The sequence below is a fragment of the Zingiber officinale genome, chromosome 5B, assembly GCF_018446385.1.
Source record: "Zingiber officinale cultivar Zhangliang chromosome 5B, Zo_v1.1, whole genome shotgun sequence".
NCBI classification, from domain to species: domain Eukaryota; kingdom Viridiplantae; phylum Streptophyta; class Magnoliopsida; order Zingiberales; family Zingiberaceae; genus Zingiber; species Zingiber officinale.
In genome coordinates this window covers 137457212-137477177 of record NC_055995.1, presented here as the reverse complement: position 1 = coordinate 137477177, position 19966 = coordinate 137457212, and the positions used below count along the sequence as shown (strand labels likewise).

General features: G+C 36.5%; 1 protein-coding gene across 1 annotated transcript in view; it reads right to left on the bottom strand.

The window, feature by feature from the left end:
- Positions 1 to 19966, bottom strand: part of LOC121987112 — a 66075-nt gene that overhangs the window by 36456 nt on the left and 9653 nt on the right. The window contains exons 4-8 of the mRNA XM_042541013.1: positions 19696 to 19896; positions 19414 to 19584; positions 19293 to 19346; positions 19067 to 19213; positions 18646 to 18975 (exon numbers count right to left, since the gene is read on the bottom strand). Of these exons, the coding sequence (XP_042396947.1) occupies positions 18646 to 18975; positions 19067 to 19213; positions 19293 to 19346; positions 19414 to 19584; positions 19696 to 19896 (903 nt within the window). The remainder of the gene's footprint in view (positions 1 to 18645; positions 18976 to 19066; positions 19214 to 19292; positions 19347 to 19413; positions 19585 to 19695; positions 19897 to 19966) is intronic.

Genomic DNA, 19966 nt, shown 5'->3' with positions numbered 1-19966 from the left:
AGTGTAGAGTATTGATGGCTTTGTTTTCAATTGATGCCTTTTTCTTTAAATCATTTGTCCATTCTTCAGGGTCTACTATTTTCCCGGAGTTGTCTACTGGAATTTTGTAAGCCTTTGTGACGCTCATCCATTGGTCGTAGTCTGTCTTCATGTAGACCTCCATTCTCCTCTTCCAGTATGAAAAATCATCCCCGTTGAATAAGGGAGGACGTACTGTGCTGAAGCCTTCTTGTTGAGACATCTTATCCTGCACACACTAAATTAACTGGAAAAAGAAAATCCCAAGACTTCGTCTTGGATTAGCAGTGCGGGAAAAAATAGAAACTCTAAGTTGGTGTTGTACCAATTTAGATTTTAAGTGCAACGGGAAAAAATCTTCCAAAAAAGATAATAATATCAGTTTGGAAAAAAAAAATAAAATTTCACCCCCTGTCTGATTGGTGGTTGCACCAAATCAGAGCGATACCTGCTCTGATACCACTTGTAAGACCGTTGGATTCGATAGAGGGGGAGTGAATATCGGTTCGATAAAGATGAGTATAAACGCAGCGGAAAACTAAAATAGACACAGGTGTTTTTTACTTCGTTCGGAGCCTGTGACGACTCCTACTCGAAGGCCCGTACTCCGTGAGTACTTTCGTTGGGCAATCACTATCAATTCGAATGAAGATTACAAATAAGTACAAGAATTGACAGAAATAAAATACCGACAAGAGAAGAAGAGTTAGACTTTAAGAAAGCGCTTTGTCGGAATAGCCTCGTGGCGTCGCAGGAGCGTAGAGCAGCAGAGCAAGCAGTAAGTTCTCAGTGAAGACTTGATATCTTTGAAGCTCCTACCTGGGGCTTCTTTTATATGCTGTCCCGGGCGCCTGGATCCCTTCCGGGCGCCTGGATCCCTTCCGGGCGCCTGGAACGTGACGTAGCTGCACGAACCATGATGCTCCACGTGGCGACGACTCGGCTGGATGAAATTTGCCTTCCGGGCGCCCGGATCCCCTCCGGGCGCCCGGACCACCTTGTTTCAGAAAGCTCCTTTTTCCTGCAAAACAGGGTTAGTCCGAGGCAAATATGTATTCTGTAAAACAGATTGTTAGCACAGTTAAAGTTTAATAGATGGATAAGAAAGAGTATGACTTAGATTCCGTCTTTCCGAGACCGGAATCTAGTCACGATCTCGACTTAGACATCCGAAATGGATCTAAGTCGGATCGACGCCTAATGTCCCCTTCCCGGGAACGCGTCCTTACAGTCACTCCCTTCCAGTGACTTACCTCACTTACCTGCCAGACGTCCGGTCAGCCCGTCGACCCGTCTGGACTTCTCGCCAGCTATCCGGTCAGCCCGTCGACCTAGCTGGACTTCTCGCCAAGCGTCCGGTCAGCCCGTCGACCCGCTTGGACTTTTTGCCAGCTATCCGGTCAGCCCGTCGACCTAGCTGGACTTCTCGCCAAGCGTCCGGTCAGCCCGTCGACCCGCTTGGACTTCTTGCCAGCTATCCGGTCAGCCCGTCGACCTAGCTGGACTTTTCCTGCACACTTGATAAAAGTGTCAGACAACAACAAACCTAACTTAAACTGATTTGTCATTCATCAAAACCTGAGTTAGACCGTTAGTGCTAACCGCACCAACAAATACCACGACAAAAAAATGTCTTAAATGGTGGTTGCACCAAATTAAAACAACCCCGCTCTGATACCAATTGTTGGATCGAGACGCGCTAGAGGGGGGGTGAATAGCGCTCGTGGCTATTTCTTTTTCAAATCGGAAAACTATCGGAGTTTAAAAACACGCAGCGGAATAAAGAACAAACACACACAGAGAGACACGAGAGATTTTACTTCGTTCGGAGCCTAAGGCGACTCCTACTCGAAGGCCCGCGATCCTTGATCGCTTTCCGTGGGCAACAACTATAAGCTCGTAAAATGTACAATAAGATATTACAATTGAAAGAACTAAAACAAATTATACCGACAACAATAAAGTAGCAGAATCTGAAGCTCCGGGTTGTCGGGGACTTGTAACAGCACTTCTGGGCGTTTCTAGAGCAGCTTGTAGCGTAAGGATTGCTTGGAGTTCGTTGAAGAGAGCTGCTGGTCGAAACCCCTTATAAAGGGTGTTCAAGGCGCCTTCTACTGTTCACCAAGGCGCCTTGAATGGCCGAGTCAGCCGCGGAGATAAGGGGCGAACTGGTTGAACCTTATCACAGATTCAAGGCGCCTTCCACTATTCACAGGGCGCCTTCATCTGTTCAAGGCGCCTTGAACAGCTTCTCGCAGCCAGCTCCTTGCCTTGCACCCGAGGCGCCTCCAAGCTCCATGAAGGCGCCTCGGACACTGTTCATCCGAGGCTTTAGGTTGCTCCTTTGCCCCTGCAAGATACGTTAGTCCCAAACACTACCCTACAACACAAAGTTAGCACCTAATGCAATAAATGTGATAAATGAAGTATAGACAGTCTCCGGACTGTCCGAGTCTGACTTCGGGTTTCCTACCGGAAACCCTAGGTCGACCCGACGCCTATTGTTCCCTCCACGGGGAACGCGTCCTCACCTACTCCACTCAGGAGATTTACCTGTTGCCAGTGCGATCCTCCAGATCGACTGGACTTTTGCTCAGCACTCGACGCTTCCGGACTTTCTGCTGGACATCCGCTTCCCGGCTAGTCCAGACTTTCACCTGGTTCGCGACACCAGGACTTTCCACCTAGGGTTACCACCCCCTAGGACTTTTGCCTGAAGCTATCGACCTGGCAAGACTTTCCGCATAGGGTTGCCACCCCATATGACCTAGGGTTACCACCCCCTAGGGTTTTCCCTCTGCCTAACCGCAGTTAGGACTTTTCCTGAGACACTCATTCAACATGTTAGATCACAACTCACCTTAACTTTGAATCCTTTGTCATTATCAAAACTTAGGTTTGATCGTTAGATGCTTCCCGCACCAACAGCTTTTAAGTCTAAGGGGTATGGAGTCAAAGATATAGTGGAATTGGTTCATTCTGATTTGTGTGATCCTATGAGCATCCAAGCAAGAGGTTGTTTCAAATATTTCATCTATTTTATAGATAACTATTTGAGATACGGATATATTTACTTGATGTGCCGCAAGTCTAAGTGCTTTGATTAGTTCAAAGAGTACGAGGCTGATGTGGAGAAACGACAAAGTAAAAGTATCAAGACACTACGGTAAGATCGTAGTGGCAAGTACCTCTTGGGAGAATTTAGGAGTCATTTATCAGAAGTAGGGATTCAATCCAAACTAACTGCACCTGGTACACTCCAATAGAATGGTGTAGGAAAAGGAAGGTATAGGACTCTTATGGAAATAAGTAGATTGATGAGTTATTAAGAATATTATCAAAATCATTTTAAGGATATACTCTGGAAATGGGAGTGAATATAGTACCTTCTAAAGTCAGAACTCTCTACTCATATAGAATTGCTGAATAGGCGTAAGCCTATTTCGATTCGGATTCGGGTAGTCCAGCACATATGCAGAAGAGAGACAATGATAAGTTGGACAGGAATTCACTTGTTTGTGGGTTATCCTAGTAAAATGAAAGTAGGTTTATAGTCTTAAAAATCAGAAGGTCATTGTTAGCATCAATGACCGATTTTTAGAAAAGGACTATGTAATAAACCATGTGCCCATAAGAAAATTTGTTCTTAAGGAAATAATAAAAGGCATGTCTAATCTAGTACCAACTGTACAAGATGAGATACCACAAGGAAACTGCAACACGTATCACAAATGATACACAATTGCAGAAAGTGCCTTGTCGTAGTGGGAGGGTTGTTAGGCAACCTAAAAAGATTCATGTTTTGGGAGAGTTTTTGGATCGATCCCTGGAGGACATGAACCTGATCTCCGGACATATGACGAAACACTCCAAGATAAAGATGCAACATCTTGGCAAAGAGTAATGAATAATAGAATTAGAATATATGTATTCTAATAAAATCTGGAAGCTTGTAGAATCACCAAATGGTGTAAAAGCCTTTGGGTGTAAAAAGGTCTATAATAGGAAAAGAGGGATAGAAAGGAAGGTAGTAACTTTCAAAGCAAGGCTTGATGAAAAAGGAAACTTTTTCACTGGTAGCCATGCTTAAGTCTTTCCGGATTCTTTTATCTATTTGGCAAGTGGATGTCAAGACAACATTCCTTAATGGAAGTTTTGATGAAAGCATCCATATAAAGCAACCAGAAGGGTTCATTGCAAAGGACTAAGAGCATCTTGTGTGCAAGCTCAATCAGTCTATGGACTGAGGCAAAGCTTCAAGGTCTTGGAACATCCGGTTTATCAAAGTAATCCAGACCTATGGATTTATTGAGTAAACGGATAAGTCTTGTGTATACAAAAGGTGTGATGGAAACGTGGTGGTATTTCTTGTACTATACGTAGATAACATTTTTGGTAGTTGGAAACAATATCAAAATGTTGTCAGAAGTAAGGGTATGGTTGTCCAAATAATTCGATATAAAGGACTTGGGAGAATGTATATATTTTTGAGATCAAAGTAATAAGGGATCGAAAGAAAAAATATATTTTACTTATCCCAAGCTTGATACATCGGAAAATCCTTGCTCGTTTTAAGCATACAAAACTCCTCGAAAGGTTTCTTACCTTTTAAGCATAGAGTGTCTTTATCTAAAGAGATGTCTCCGATGACATCAAAGGAGATTGAGGACATGTAGGCAGTTCTTTATGCTTCGGCAGTTAGACAACCTAATGTATGCTATGCACGAGATCAGAAATCTGTTTTGCCAAGGGCATAGTTAGCAGATATCAAAGTAACCCTAGATAAGGACATTGGACTGCAGTAAAGCATATATTAAAGTACCTTAGAGGCGCTAGAGATTATATGCTAGCTTACAAAGCAGTTAATTTGGACCCTGTGGGTTACACAGATTTTGACTTCCAATCGGATAGGGACAATGATAAGTCGACCTCGGGGTTTTGTGTTTACTTTAGGAGGAAAAGTCATAACTATGGAAGAGTGATAAGCATAGGTGTTTTTCTGGACTCCACCATAGAAGCTGAGTATATGGCAAGCCTCTGAGGTAGCCATAAAAGCTGAATGACTTAATTACCTCAAGATAGACTTAGATATGATTTCTAGTTTGTCCAAAGATTATTACAATTTATTGTAATAATAATGGTGCAGTAACAAACTCGAAGAAACCATGAGTCTATAAGGCAAGTAAACACAATAGAGCGCAAGTACTACCCAATACGAGAAATTGTTGCCGCCTAGATTGCATCAGATGATAACCTAAGGTCCTTAAGGCAAGAGCTTTTTGAAAGGCATGAGAATCAGATGTATGGCAGCAGATATGACAGCTTAGTCTTTTAGTATAAGTGGGAGATTGTTAGAGTTTATACTAAAAGCCTAGCTTTTGGTATAAATATTTATCTAGAAATAAGAATCACATTGGTCAAATGTCTACATTTATGATAAATGTAGTTGCTCAATTAATTTATATTGTAGATAACATGGTGTGTGGTGTCACACACAGAAGATCATGTTATTGGTTCCTTATAAATTATAAACAGTAGCTCACGACCAAGATGGAAAGGAACAAACCATTGGAAGGTCGTAGTGTAATTAGGTATTAGTTTATCTTAACTATATTATTACACTAGTACACTTAGAGTGTATTGAGTAGGACTATTTGAGGTCGTTCCTTTTATACTGACTTTATGAAGGAACAAAGACCTCAGTTATTATGGAAGTGTGTGCTCTTAATCCTAATATAATAACAAGCACATATATTTGATATTTATTTCTTTAATTTATCAATGGGTGAGATTTAGTTCGATGAATTAATAAGCCCGATAAGTTGGGAAATGATATCACTTATAGTGTGTGTTGTTGATTATAGAAGGAAACTGTGTCCTAGTAATCTAGGTTGAGAATGTCCCCAAGAGGAGTTCATAAGGATTGTCATGTTAAACCCTGCAGGTGGACTTAGTCCGACATGATGATGAAGTTGAGTGGTACTACTCTTGGAGCTAGATATTAATTAAGTGAGTTGTCAGTAACTTACTTAATTAGTGGACATTTGTTATCTTAAACACAGGGAGACTAACACACTCATAATAAGAAGGAGCCCAAAATGTAATTTGGGATTGGTGCGGTAGTTCAATAATAGTTCTTTAGTGGAATGAATTATTATTGATGAAATTAAGTTGTGTGTTCGGGGCGAACACGAGATGCTTAATTTTATCGGGAGACCAAAACCAATTCCTCCTCTCGGTCCCTATCGTAGCCTCTAGTATATAGAGATTTATACCCACCGCATACCCACCTTCTTACCCATCCAATGGGGCCGGCCAAGCTAGCTTGGAACCCAAGCTAGGGCCGGCCAAGACCAAGTGGATGAGCCATGTAGGTGGCCGGCCAAAGCTTGGGTCCCAAGCTTAGGTGGTCGGCCACTAGAATATTAAAAAGAATTTTTATTAAAATTATTTCTTATGTGGATATCATGATTTTAAAAGAGAGTTTAAAAATTAAAAATTTCTTTTATAGCTTTCTACAAAAGATTAAGAGAAGAGATTAATCTCTTTCCTTATTTGTAGTTTAAAGGGATGGTTTTAATTTTTGGTAAAAACTTTCCTTATTTGTAAATCATCTAACATGTTTAAAAGAGAGTTTAAAATTTGAAATCTTTCCTTATTTGTTGATTAAAGAGGATTTTAAATTTTAAGAAAAATTTCCTTTTTAACCATGTTCATGATTTAAAAGAGAGTTTAAAATTAAATATTCTCTTTTATAAGTTTCTACAAAAGATTAAGAAAAGATTTGATATCTTTCCTTATTTGTAGATTAAAAGAGATTTTAATTTTTAGAGATAACTTTCTTTTTATCCACATGTTTAAAAGAAAGATTTTAATTTATTAAATTTCTTTTTTATAAACCAATCATAAAGAGATTAAAATTATTGGAGAAATTTTTATAAATTTCTGGAGACAAATTAGGAAGTTTTAATTAATTAAAACTCTCCTTGTTTGTAGCTTTTATATGACCGGCCAAATAAAATTGAGAAAGAAAATTATTTTTAATTAAATGAATTTTCCTTTTCAATGGCAAAAGAATTAAGGAAGTTTTTATTAAAATTTCCTTATTTGCCAAGATCAAGGATTGTGAAAGAGGGGGTAGAGGAGGCTTCAAGGTTAACGAATCTATTCTATTTTTCTCCCTCTTTTCCTTGGTGGTGTGGCCGGCCCTTCCTTCTTCTCTTCTTCTTCTCTTTGTGGCCGAACCTCTTCTTGCTCATGGAGTTTTAATTGGTGGCCGGATCTAGCTTGAGGAAGAAGGAGAGAAAGCTTACATCCCTTGGAGCTTGGTTGGTGGAAAAGATCTTCATCTTTTGGAAGCTTTGTGCTTGGCCGAAATTTGAAGAAAGGAGAAGAAGGTGCTTTGGTGGTTTCTCATCTCGGAAGATCGTTGCCCACACAACGTCCGAGGTTAGAAGAGGAATACGGTAGAAGATCAAGAGGTTTTTCTAAAAGGTATAACTAGTATTTTTTCTTTCTGCATCATACTAGTTATTTTTGGAAATAATACTAAATACAAGAGGTATATGATTCTAGAGTTTCGAATTTGTTTTCGCTATAGTGTTCTTTTGTTTTTCTTTTCCTTGTGATTTGATTGTTCTTTTCGGTTAACCTAAAGTTATTTTAGGAAATTAAATATTAACTTTCCATAAAAGGTTTTGTCTAGTCGGTGGTGGTTGCTCCCATATCCAAGAAGGCCATGTGCCTCGCCACGTCAGTACTGGGAACCAATTATGGAAATTAATATTTAATGGAATTAATAACTTAAGGTGACTTGGGTCGAACGTGTTAAGTTCCGCAGGAGATCCAAGTCAAAACCTAAAAGAACAAATAGATTAAGTTTTGGATCAAACGTGTTAAGTTCTGCAGGCGATCCAAAATTTAATTTAAAATAACACATGGTAGCTAGGAAAAGGTTCAGACCTTTGTACAAAATTTTTGTACAGTGGAACCTCTAGGTTTTCCGAGTAGCAACCAACAACTTGTACATTAACTTTCCCAATGATTGGAAAACACATAACTATGTGTTTTGATGAATTTAAAACTCAAGGAAATACACTAAATCAACATGTTGAATTTTGTTCATCATCTTAACATCTCACTTGTATTTATTGTGCACAAAACACATACAAGTCATCTTATAGGTCTTTGTGAGATGTAAAATTTTAGCTTTGCCTAGTCTAGGGATCATGCATATCTATCTAGGCATTTTGTGGATATTGAACATCCACCTAGGATGTCACTTGTTGATACTTGTTGATAAATGTCATTTGTCCTTAATTTTAAGGAAATAAACATAATGCATGATAATGTTATGGCATACATCAAAAAGAAATAATTTTCAAAAGAAAATTTTCTATAACTACATGATGTATGTATGTCATGACATGATATTTTTGTGTTTTTCATCATAAGGTATGAATGTAAAAATAATCATGATGTCATGACATATAATGGACAAACAATCATGGCGAGCTTTAACATAAATAAAATACCTAAATTACCTATCTAAGTGTCCTTAACCCTTAGCTAAGTTAAAAATTAAACTTAAATTGTCCTCTAAACGCTCCAAGAAAATGCTAAAACCTAAATTGACATTTCTAGTTCTCTTGATTAACTTATGCCAATTGAAATTAGCTTATTCCTCAAATGTTGGCATATTTTGTTCTTCCACAAGAGTAACACTAAGAAAATACCAAAATCCCAACTTGGCATTTCCTTATGTTTTCCCAATATGTGTCATTTTAAAATAAAATCAATACTTCTCAAATTTGGGCACATTTTACTCTTTCAAAGAATAAATCATAAATCCATTTCATTTTCAAAGGTTAATAATAACCTTGAAAATGCTCCTTGAGTGTCAATTTCTTCAAAGTTGGGTTAACTACCCTTCTTCTTAGAGTTGACACTCTCTAACCCATTTATGGGGTAGGGAAAATGCTCCTAGGAACCCAAAACCTATTAGTGCTCCTTGGATGCTCTAGGTATTCACTAGGGATAACTTCCCTAGATACCTTCCTAGTGACCTTGTTTGACTTCTTAGAAGCCTTGGTCATATTTTCTAGGTCAATTTTAGGGATTGATTCCCTTGTGACCTTCCTAGTGACTTTGTTAGACTTCTTAGAAGTCTTAGTTACATTTGTTGTTGCAAAGATACTTCTAGGGATAACTTTCCTTGTATCGTTGACTTGACCTCTAGACTTAGGGTTGGTTCCATAGCTATATGGAACCCTATGGTAAGAGATTTCATCTTTCTTAGCCTTAGGTTTGTATCCCAAACCTCTATGGCCCTTGGATGACCGTTGTTGTCTTAATCCTAGATTTTGCTCATTTTGCCCTATTAGGATATTTTCCATCCTTTTTAGGGTCTTTTCTATTTTATCAAGTCTTGACCTCAAGACTTGATTTTCTTCCCATAAATCCCTAGATTTAGGTTTTCTATTTAATCCTTGAGTGTTTTTATTTCTAGACTTTAGTTATTGACCTTAGTGTTCTTGCCTAGATTTTTATCTACATTCCTAGCCCTAGGTGTAGTGGTTTTAGCATGTAGAGCCATATGATTTTCATTACTGTCTCCATGCTTCCTATTCTTATGGTAAATAACATTAAAATGATATAAGTTAGAACTAGCATGTTTTTTACCATAATTTAAAGGGGTAGACTCAATAAAAGTTACCTTTCTTTTTACCTTGGAGGCTCCCCCTTGAATTAAGCTTCCTCCTTGAGCCTTGACCACCTTCTTCCCCTTAGGGCATTGACTTCGGTAATGCCCTTTTTAATTGCAAGAGAAGCACACATTGTGCTCCTTGCTCTTTTTTATATTGGGGATGGTCTCCTTGGGCTTCTCCTTGCCTTTTTGTGCCACTTGGCCCTTCTTCTTGGCCAATTTGGGACACTTGCTCTTGTAGTGCCCATTCTCCCTACACTCAAAACATATAATATGATTTTTATTATTAATTGAGATATTTTTACCTTCACATGTAGGGATGCCACTTGGTCCTCCATGTGATGTGGATGTAGAGGCTTCCTCTTGATCCGATAGTGATGCTCCTCCATTAGATTTGACTTAACTTGTGGAGGTGGAAGCTTCTTCTCCATTTGACCCGGATATAAAGGCTTCTTCTTCTCCTTGATCCGGTGTCACCAAAATTTGCTCCCCCTCAATCCTAGAGGTGGAGGCTTATTCTTCTTCTTCATCCTCTTGCACATTAAACAAGGAATATGCTCCTTCCTTGTTCTTTTGGTTGTACTCCTTTGAGGATGAGACTTTTTGAACTTCTTCTTCTTCGGAAGTTGAGCATCTCTCAACTTCGGAGTCCTCTTCCTCTTCCTTTTGATTTTGATCCAATGAGTCACCCTCTTTGGATTCTTCTTGGATTGGTGCAGTGGAGGGGATCTCATGAATTGATGCCAATTTGCTCCAAAGCTCCTTGGCATCCTTGAACTCTCTAATTTTTCCAAGAATGTGGCTAGGCAATAGATTGATCAAAAGCTTGGTCACTTTATCATTGGCCTCACATCTTTGGATTTGTTCTTGGCTCCATTTGCTTTTCTTGAGGACTTTGCCCTTGGAATTTGTTGGAGCCTCGAAACCTTCCATGAGAGCAAACCATTGCTCTATCTCCACCATCAAGAAATTCTCAATCCTTGATCTCCAAAGATCGAAGCTTATCGTGGTGAATGGTGAAGGCACCCTTGTGTCGAATCCAAGCCCGTCTTGGAATTCCATTTGAAGTTGAGCTTCTTGTGGTGAAGTCTTCGACTTGTAGAATTTGCTTCAACTTCTTCACCCTCTAGCTTTACCCCTTCCGGCGATGATTCCGGTGAAGAGTGACCTCGCTCTGATACCACTTGTTGGGACCGAAATGTAGGTAGAGGGGGGGGGGGGGTGAATAGCTCGTCGCATGCTAGTGGTCGGCGTTGCTTGTTTCTTCATAGATGTGCAGCGGAAATATACAAGAAACAACACACACAACGCTAACAAGTAGATTTACTTGGTATCCACCTCCAAAGGAGGTGACTAGTCCAAGGATCCACACACTCACACACACCTCCACTAATAAACACTCCTTTTCGGTAACTACCGAAGGCGGAGAAGCCCTACAAGTTCACACTACAAGAAGAAAGGAAAGGGAAACAAAATACATCACAAGCTTATAAGGAAACCCTAACCCTAGCTTTCTTCTTCAGTTGTAGATCCGCCTCTTGACTTGGAAGACCTCCAAGAACCTTCAAGAACTAGCGATCTGAACTTTGTGGAGAAGCTCTGGGAGCACAGTGAAGATCTGAGATGAATCGGTGAAGCGCTACCGAAGGAATTGAATGCCTGCGGCCCCTTCTGCCTAGCTTCACTCACTAGGTCTTTCACCTGGCTTCACTCATCAGAATTTTCCTTCTGCCTAGCTTCACTCACTAGGTCTTTCACCTGACTTCACTCACCAGGATTTTCATTCTGCCTAACATCCCAGTTAGGACTTCCCAGTCAAGTATCTGGTCAATCTTGACCTACTTGACTCTTCTTCAACCAACCTGATCAGACCCTGATCAGAGGGGAATTGCACCAAACAATCTCCCCAAATGAACAACTGCATTTGCACTTGTCCACATCATCGAAGTCTTATATTGTCAAACATCGAAACCCAAACCAAGACTCAAGCTTGGTCAACCAGGTCAACCTTGACCTGAGGGATATTGCACCAACAAAATTAAGTTAATGTTAATTAAATTAATATTAATCTAACTTCGCAATTGAGATTAGATTATTAATTAAAGTTAAATTCATTTTTTAATTAACTTGAGTTGTATTTAGTACCACTTTTTAATTATATTAAGGTTTATTAAATTGAATTTTAGTCCACGTTAGTTTAAATTGAAGTTTTTTAATTAGATTAGGTTAAGGTTTAATTTCTAATTAAAGTTAAATTAAATTTGTTAAAGTTCAAGTTATTAATCAAAGTTAAGTAAATTTAAGGTTTAATTAGAGATAATCTTTAATTAAGATAAATTATGATTTAATTAAAGTAAAGTTAAGATTTTGATTAATCTTAAAATTAAAATTGATTAAGTTAAAGTTTTAAAGAGTTTAATTTTAATTGAGTTTAATTATTTTTTATTTAAAAAGAAATTTTAAAATTCTTTTAAAAAATAATTTTTGGAATATTTTAAAAATAACTTTAAAAGATTTTTTAAAATCATTTTTGGAAGATTTTTAAATAATTTATAAAATAATTTAAAATTTTTTTAAAAGGATTTTTAAAAATATTTTTAAAGAATTTGTAAAAGGTTTTTAAATAGCTTTTAAAAGGATTTTTAAATGATTTCAAAATAAATTTTAAAGGATTTTAAAAATAAATTTTAAAAGGTCTTTTAACTAATTTTTAAAAGGTTTTTAAAATAATTTTAGAAGGATTTTAAAGATAATTTTTAAAAGGATTTTAATATAATTTTTAAAAGGATTTTAAAATAATTTTTAAATGGATTTTAAAAATAGTTTTTAAAAGTATTTCAAAAATAATTTTTAAAAGGATTTCAAAATTATTTTTAAAAGTATTTTTAAATAGTTTTTAAAAGGATTTTAAAATTGTTTTTAAAGTATTTTTAAAATAATTTTCAAAATTATTTTTAAAATATTTTTTAAAATTATTTGAAAAATATTTTTTAAAAGAGTGTTTAAATTAGTTTTTGATGAATTTTAAAAAAAAATAATAGATTTTTAAATATTTTTTAAAAGATTTTTTAAAAGTTTTTTGAAAATAATTTTTAAAAGGATTTTTAAATTATTTTAGAAGGATTTTTAAAATAGTTTTTAAAATGATTTTAAAAATATTTTTTATTGAATTTTTAAAATATTTTTAAAAATTGTTTTGTAAGATAAATTTTAAAAATATTTTTAAAATAATTTTGAAAAGGATTTTAAAAGAATTTTCAAAAGGATTTTAAAAGGGTTTTTAATATAGTTTTTAAAACTATTTTTCAAATTAATGTTAATTAAAGTTTAAACTTAATTTCTTTTAATTAATTTTAAATTTTAAGTTTAATTTAGTTTAAATTTTAATCATGTTTAATTAAGTTTAAATTAAATTAAAATTTATTTTATATATTTGAATTTTAATGTTAATTTGATTTTAATTTTAATTTATCTTAATCATTTCAATTGGTCTAATTGTTTGACAAGTTATTTCTATAGTTATGTTAGAAGAGTTATGTCAAAAAATTTAATTTAAGGATAGTTTGATCTTATGTTAGATTCAGATTTAATCGTTAGTCAATTAAATGTATATTTCAAAAATTGACTTGCAGGTTGTGGCAAGACACGGGGACCTATTAGTGCAGGTTGAACTGATAATCAGATTTTGATGTATGACAAATAGGTTAAAGTTAGATGTGTTATTTGTCTAATTGCTTTACCAAGTGTGCAAGAGTTGACGGGTCAGAAAAACTTAACACCAAGCTGAAATCCAGTTAGATTCGCGAGACATGATAGCTGGTGGGAAGTCTAGATAGAGTTGAGATTCAATCAAAGTCCCAATTGGAAAAGTTTGGGAAAGATCATGGGTTTAAAATAATATAAGATATCTCCATTGACATAAGATTTTTCGGAGAGAGCCTAAGAGCAAAGTCATGAGGACTTAGACCCAAAGTGGACAATATCATGCTATTGTGGAGATATGTGAATATTCTTTTGGCACAACAATTGGTATCAGAGTCATGGTCCAGACTAGATGTCATGTGGGGTGACCTTGAACGAAGTTGAGGCCAGGCCCGAAGTAGGTCAGGTTGACCGGATGATTGCGGGGAGGCCTCGAGCAGGTCAAGGTGACCTGGTGTTCACGGGAAGACTCGAAGTAGGTCAAGAGTGACCAGATGTCGATGCTTACATGAAGGCTCGGAACAGGTCAGGGTGACTGGATTTAGATGCTTGTAGGGAGGTCTGGAATAAGTCAGGGTGACTGGATGTTCACGGGGGAGGGGGGGGGTCTGGACCATGAGAGTAATGGTGGTCCTTCATTTGAGAGGAGGATTGTTGCGATTCAATCAAAGTTCCACATTGGAAAGGTTTGGCAAATATCATGAATTTAAAAGGATGTAAGATATCTTCATTGACATGAGGCCTTTCGGGGAAAATCCAAGAGTAAAGTCACAAGAGCTTAGACCCAAAGGAGACAATATCAAGTCATTGTGAAGATATGTGAATATCCTTTTGGCACAATATATATGTCTGCATGATCCGATATCTAGCAAGAAGTCTGGTTGGGTCCACAAGACCTGATAACCAGTCAAAATCTAGTTGGGTCCGCGAGACCTGACAACTGGCGCGAAGACCTGGTGGGTCAAAGACAAGTCAAACGACTACAGTTAGTAAGTAAGAGGTTGTTGGTTGCTACTCGGAAAACCTAATGGTTCCACTGTATAAAAATTTTGTACAAAGGTCTGAACCTTTTCCTAGCTACTATGTGTTCTTTTAAATTAAACTTGGATCGCCTACGGAACTTAATACGTTTGATCCAAAGTTTAATCTATTTGTTCTTTTAGGTTTAGACTCGGATCTCCTGCGAAACTTAACACGTTCGATCCAAATCACCTAGGTTATTAATTTCATTAAATATTAGTTTCCAAAATTGGCTCCCAGTACTGACGTGGCGAGGCACATGACCTTCTTGGATATGAGAACAACCACCAACGACTAGACAAAGCCTTTTAAGGAAAGTTAATATTTAATTTCCTTAAATAACTTTAGGTCAACCGAAAAGAGCAATCAAATCACAAGGAAAATAAAAAAACAAAAGAACACAACATCGAAAACAAATTCGAAATACTAGAATCGTATGCCTCTTGTATTTGGTATTATTTCCAAAAATAACTAGTATGATGCGGAAAGGAAAAATACTAGTTATACCTTTTAGAAAGACCTCTTGATCTTCTACCGTATTCCTCTTCTAACCTCGGACGTTGTGTGGGCAACGATCTTCAAAGATGAGGACCACCTAGCACCTTCTTCTTCTTCCTTTAAGTTTCGGCCAAGCACCAAAATCCAAGGATGAAGAACTTTTTCCACCAACTAAGCTCCAAGGGATGCAAGTTTTCTCTCCTTCTTCTTCTTCTTCTCCAAGTAGTATCTGGCCACCACAAAAGCTCCAAGCATGGTAGAGTTTCGGCCACCACAAAGAGGAAGAGAGGGAGAGAGGATGACCGTCCACAACACCAAGGAAAAGAGGGAGAGAATAATAGAGGTTGTCTCTCATGAAGGCACCCCAACCCTCTCTTTTATATTCCTTAGCTTTGGTAAATAAGGGAATTTAATTACAATAAAATTTCCTTAATTTTCCTTGACATCAATTAATTAAGAAAAATTAAATAAAATTTCCTAATCAATTATGTAATGGTCGGCCACCTCATGGAGAGCAAACAAGACAATTTTTAATCAACAATTAAAAATTCCTTATTTGTCGAAAATTTTAAAAAATAAAATTTTCCTTTAAAATCCCTTCATGGTTGATAAAAAGAAATTTCTATAATTTTAATTTTTCAACATGTGAATAATTTACAAAGAGAAAAAATAAAATATCTTTCCTATCTACAAATAAGGAAAGAGATCTAATCTCTTTTCTTAATCTTTTGTAGAAGAGATATTTTAATTTTATTCTCTCCAATAAATTATATCTTCCACATAAGAAAAAATTAAAATTAAAATTCTTTTAAATTTAATGGGGGTCGGCCACCTAAGCTTGGGTTCAAGCTAGGGCCGACCACCCATGAACCAAGGCTTGGCCGGCCCTAGTTTGAACCACAAGCTAGCTTGGCCGGCCCCTACATCATGGGTACGAAGGTGGGTATAGGTGGGTATAGTACTTTATAAATAAGAGGCTACGATAGGGACCGAGAGGAGGAATTGGTTTTGGTCTCCCGATAAAATTAAGCATCCCGTGTTCGCCCCGAACACACAACTTAATTTTATCAATAATAATTCATTCCACTAGAGAACTATTATTGAACTACCGCACCAATCCCAAATTACATTTTTGGGCTCCTTCTTATTATGAGTGTGTTAGTCTCCCTGTGTTTAAGATGTCGAATGCCCACTAATTAAGTGAGTTACTGACAACTCATTTAATTAATATCTTAATCCAAGAATAGTACCACTCAACCTTATCGTCATATCGGACTAAGTCCACCTACAGGGTTTAACATGACAATCTTTATGAGCTTATCTGGGGGACATTATCAACCTAGATTACTAGGACACAGTTTCCTTCTATAATCAACAACACACACTATAAGTGATATCATTTCCCAACTTATCGGGCTTATTGATTCATCGAACTAAATCTCACCCATTGATAAATTAAAGAAATAAATATCAAATATATGTGCTTGCTATTATATTAGGATTAAGAGCACACACTTCCATAATAACTGAGGTATTTGTTCCTTTATAAAGTCAGTATAAAAGAAACGACCTCAAATGGTCCTACTCAATACACTCTAAGTGTACTAGTGTAATTATATAGTCAAGATAAACTAATTCCTAATTACACTACGACCTTCCAATGATTTGTTCCTTTCCATTTTGGTCGTGAGCTACTGTTTATAATTTATAAGGTATTGATAACATCATCTTCTGTATGTGGCACAACATACTATGCTATCTACAATATAAATTAATTGAACAACTACAACTAAATGTAGACAATTTGACCAAATGTGATTCTTTATTCAAAATAAATGTTTACAAAAACTTAGGCTTTCAGTATACACTCTAACAGAGGTAAGCAACTGGAGAAGATATCCCATGATGGCGCGTTCCCCATTGAGGGAACTGTAGGCGTCAGTCTAACTTAGGTCTATTTGGGAAACCTAAGTTGAGGTCTTGACTAGATCCTGATCTCAAGGAGACATGATCTAATTACTACTATGCAATACTATGCTAACTTTGTTTTGTAGGATAAACTTATTTTTTTGTTGCATGGACTAATCTTTTTTGCAGAGAAGTACTAAAAAGGGTGTCCGGGCACCCGGAAGAGATCCGAGCGCTTGGACTTCGGGCGCCCGGAAGGGATCCGGGCGCTTGGACTTTGGGCGCCCGGAAGGGATCCGGACGCTCGAAGTTGGTCCGATCGCTTGGACCATCTTCTCTCGGGCGGTTGCCAGACACCCGGGCAGTTCGAGCGCCCGGAGCTGGTCCAGGCGCTCGGACTAGAAAAAATATCCAAAAGCTGAGTTGGAGTGCGATGACTAGCCGAACCCACATCAATGGTCCAGGCACCCAGAGGTGGATAAATTTCATGGACAAAGTTTAGACGAGAGATCGCCACGTTAACAACGATCCAGGTGTCCTTTAGGGGTTCCAGGTGCTCAGAATAAACCAATATAAAGGCTTTCGACTAGCAGCTTCATGACATCAATTGCTACAACTTTCGTACTCACGCGTTGCTCCGAAAAGGTCTCTCGAATACCTAAAAGTTGCACCGACAACCTACGCTCAAGTTTTTAAAGTTGTATTATCAGTATAATTTAATTTTTGCAATTGTACTTAAATTCTGTAATTGCTTTGTGATTATAGTGATTGCCCAACGAAAGCACTCAGCGAGTGCGAGCCTTAGAGTGGGAGTCGTCGAAGACTCCGAATCAAGTAAAGCCACTTGTGTTAGTGTTATCTTTTAGTTTTTATTCTTTTCCGTTGCGTACTCTTGATTTCTAAAAAAGCAGAAAACGCTATTCACCCCCTTAGTGTATTTACGGTCATGCAGGACCTTCTTGGGTATCAGAGTAACGACTACTTCTATACAAAGTCCTTTTAAGAAATTGAACATTTAATTTTACTATTGAGAAACCCTGGCCTAACTAGTCTAGAATGTGACGAGATAACTATAATTAGTTTCATTTAACTAAATAGACTAAGAGGGATATGCCTACTCCCTACACCAAGCTTCTTGGGTTCGATTTATTTAAAAGTTTAGTTTTTTTTAACATCTATTATTTTGGTTAAATCGATTCTTTTTTGAATTTTGAAAAATAATTAAATCAATTTTTTGTTAAATAATATATTAAAAAAAAATAAAAAATTAATATTTTAATTTTTTTTATTAAATTGATTATTTTTTTAAAAAAATCATTTTTATTTAAAAAAAATCAATTCAGTTGTTACGATTTTAATAACAAAATTCCATAGGTAAAAAAAATCAACTAATTCAATTTTAAGTAGTTTTGGTTCAGTTCAATTCTAACCAGCTTTATTAATGACCACCAAACTGTCATAATCGATGCGCTAGCTTCCACTGTCTCTAAGAGACTCTCGAGTAGTTGCAACTATTAGCCTAGTTCAAATCGATGCACATGCCCTAGTTAGGTTGGTATTGGAATATCATAGTGTAATATCATAGTGGAAGACATGGGTTTTGGGCATGATAAGAATCAAATGTTTCCATTGAAAAACTTAGATCGAAATTTAATAAAATTTTCTCCAACAATACGAAACGCTAGTAAAAGAAAGCTAAAATAAATTTATAATGAACTTAGAACAATTTATTCCACACAAGATTGATATCACTTTTAGAAACCTCCCGCTCCTCCATAAGCAAAAACATATACATCCTTACCAAATGTATCATGATCATCAGCTACGCTATAATAATCACTAATATCTGACTTAGTCTCAATAAGTTGAGAATCCAATTTGACCAAATCATTCCAGCGATCCACTACCTGAACTTGAATGAAATAAGCAGCTTTATTACGTCCTTCATTACTTGGATGACCACTGCCCATCGGAGGGCTCGGCACATTCAAGGGAGAGTCAACAAACCCACCCATTTGAAGAACGTATGCGTGATCCTGCATCTTAGGAAGCAATTCCTTAGGGAAATACCCAAGAGGTAATTGATCATTATAAGTAACCCACCAATTCCCTGTTTGAGAATCCTATAAATGAAAATATATAAAATTTATTAATTAGGATTAAACTTCAATAAAAATAACATAACACATTTAGAAAAGAAAAAAAAGAAATTACCCTAGCGATTAGTATGGATAAATATTTCTGTTCACCACCGTAAGTAGAAAATTCAGGAATAAAACTTCCAGGTCCATAAATATTAGTGGTGCTGACAAAACCAGGGCAGTTCAAGTTTAAACATCCCGTTTTCTCATTCCCATCACTCTGAAAACACATAATTAAATATGTTATCCGATAATATATACGAAAATAAAGGAATAAAATATAAAAGATTTATACTTACAGTCCAAAAAGTAAAAAAACGAGGATAACTGGTATCATACAAGGCTGTGGAAACCTGTGAAATAAGATATAAATTAGTGACTATATAAAACAATATTAGTAAATGATTTATATTAATTTACCTGCCAACCGGCCTGGATCACATTGACTTCATTGTCTGGAACATGTGTATCACCAAAAAGATATATAGTGCTAGATGATGTTTGATCAGCTTTTAGATTTGGAAGCTTATAAGTTGCCATTTTTGCGTACGCTCCATAAAATGGACCATATATATTTTCAATTATTGCGTACTGTGTTGAATGCAAATATTATTTATGTTTGAACTCCATAAATAATGAATTAGAATTGCAATAGTTGTAGTAATAGTAATAGTAATAACAGTGATAGAAAAAATAACTTACGTGATTTCGATTTGCGATTGTGTCGTTAGCTATGGCTTGTGCTCTAAATTGATTTCTCAAAAGTTGAGACTTAGTTAAATCTTGTTTTCGAGCACGATGGACGAGAACAGTGCCAGAAGGACAAGTATCATTGAATCCATAAAAAGAAGTTGGTTTAGATTTTCCAAGCTTCATTCCCTTTGGAAGACTACTTGGTTTTAACTGCAAAGATTATCAAATCAATTAAAGAGCAAAAGGAACTATACAATGCAATAAAAGATATCATATCAAT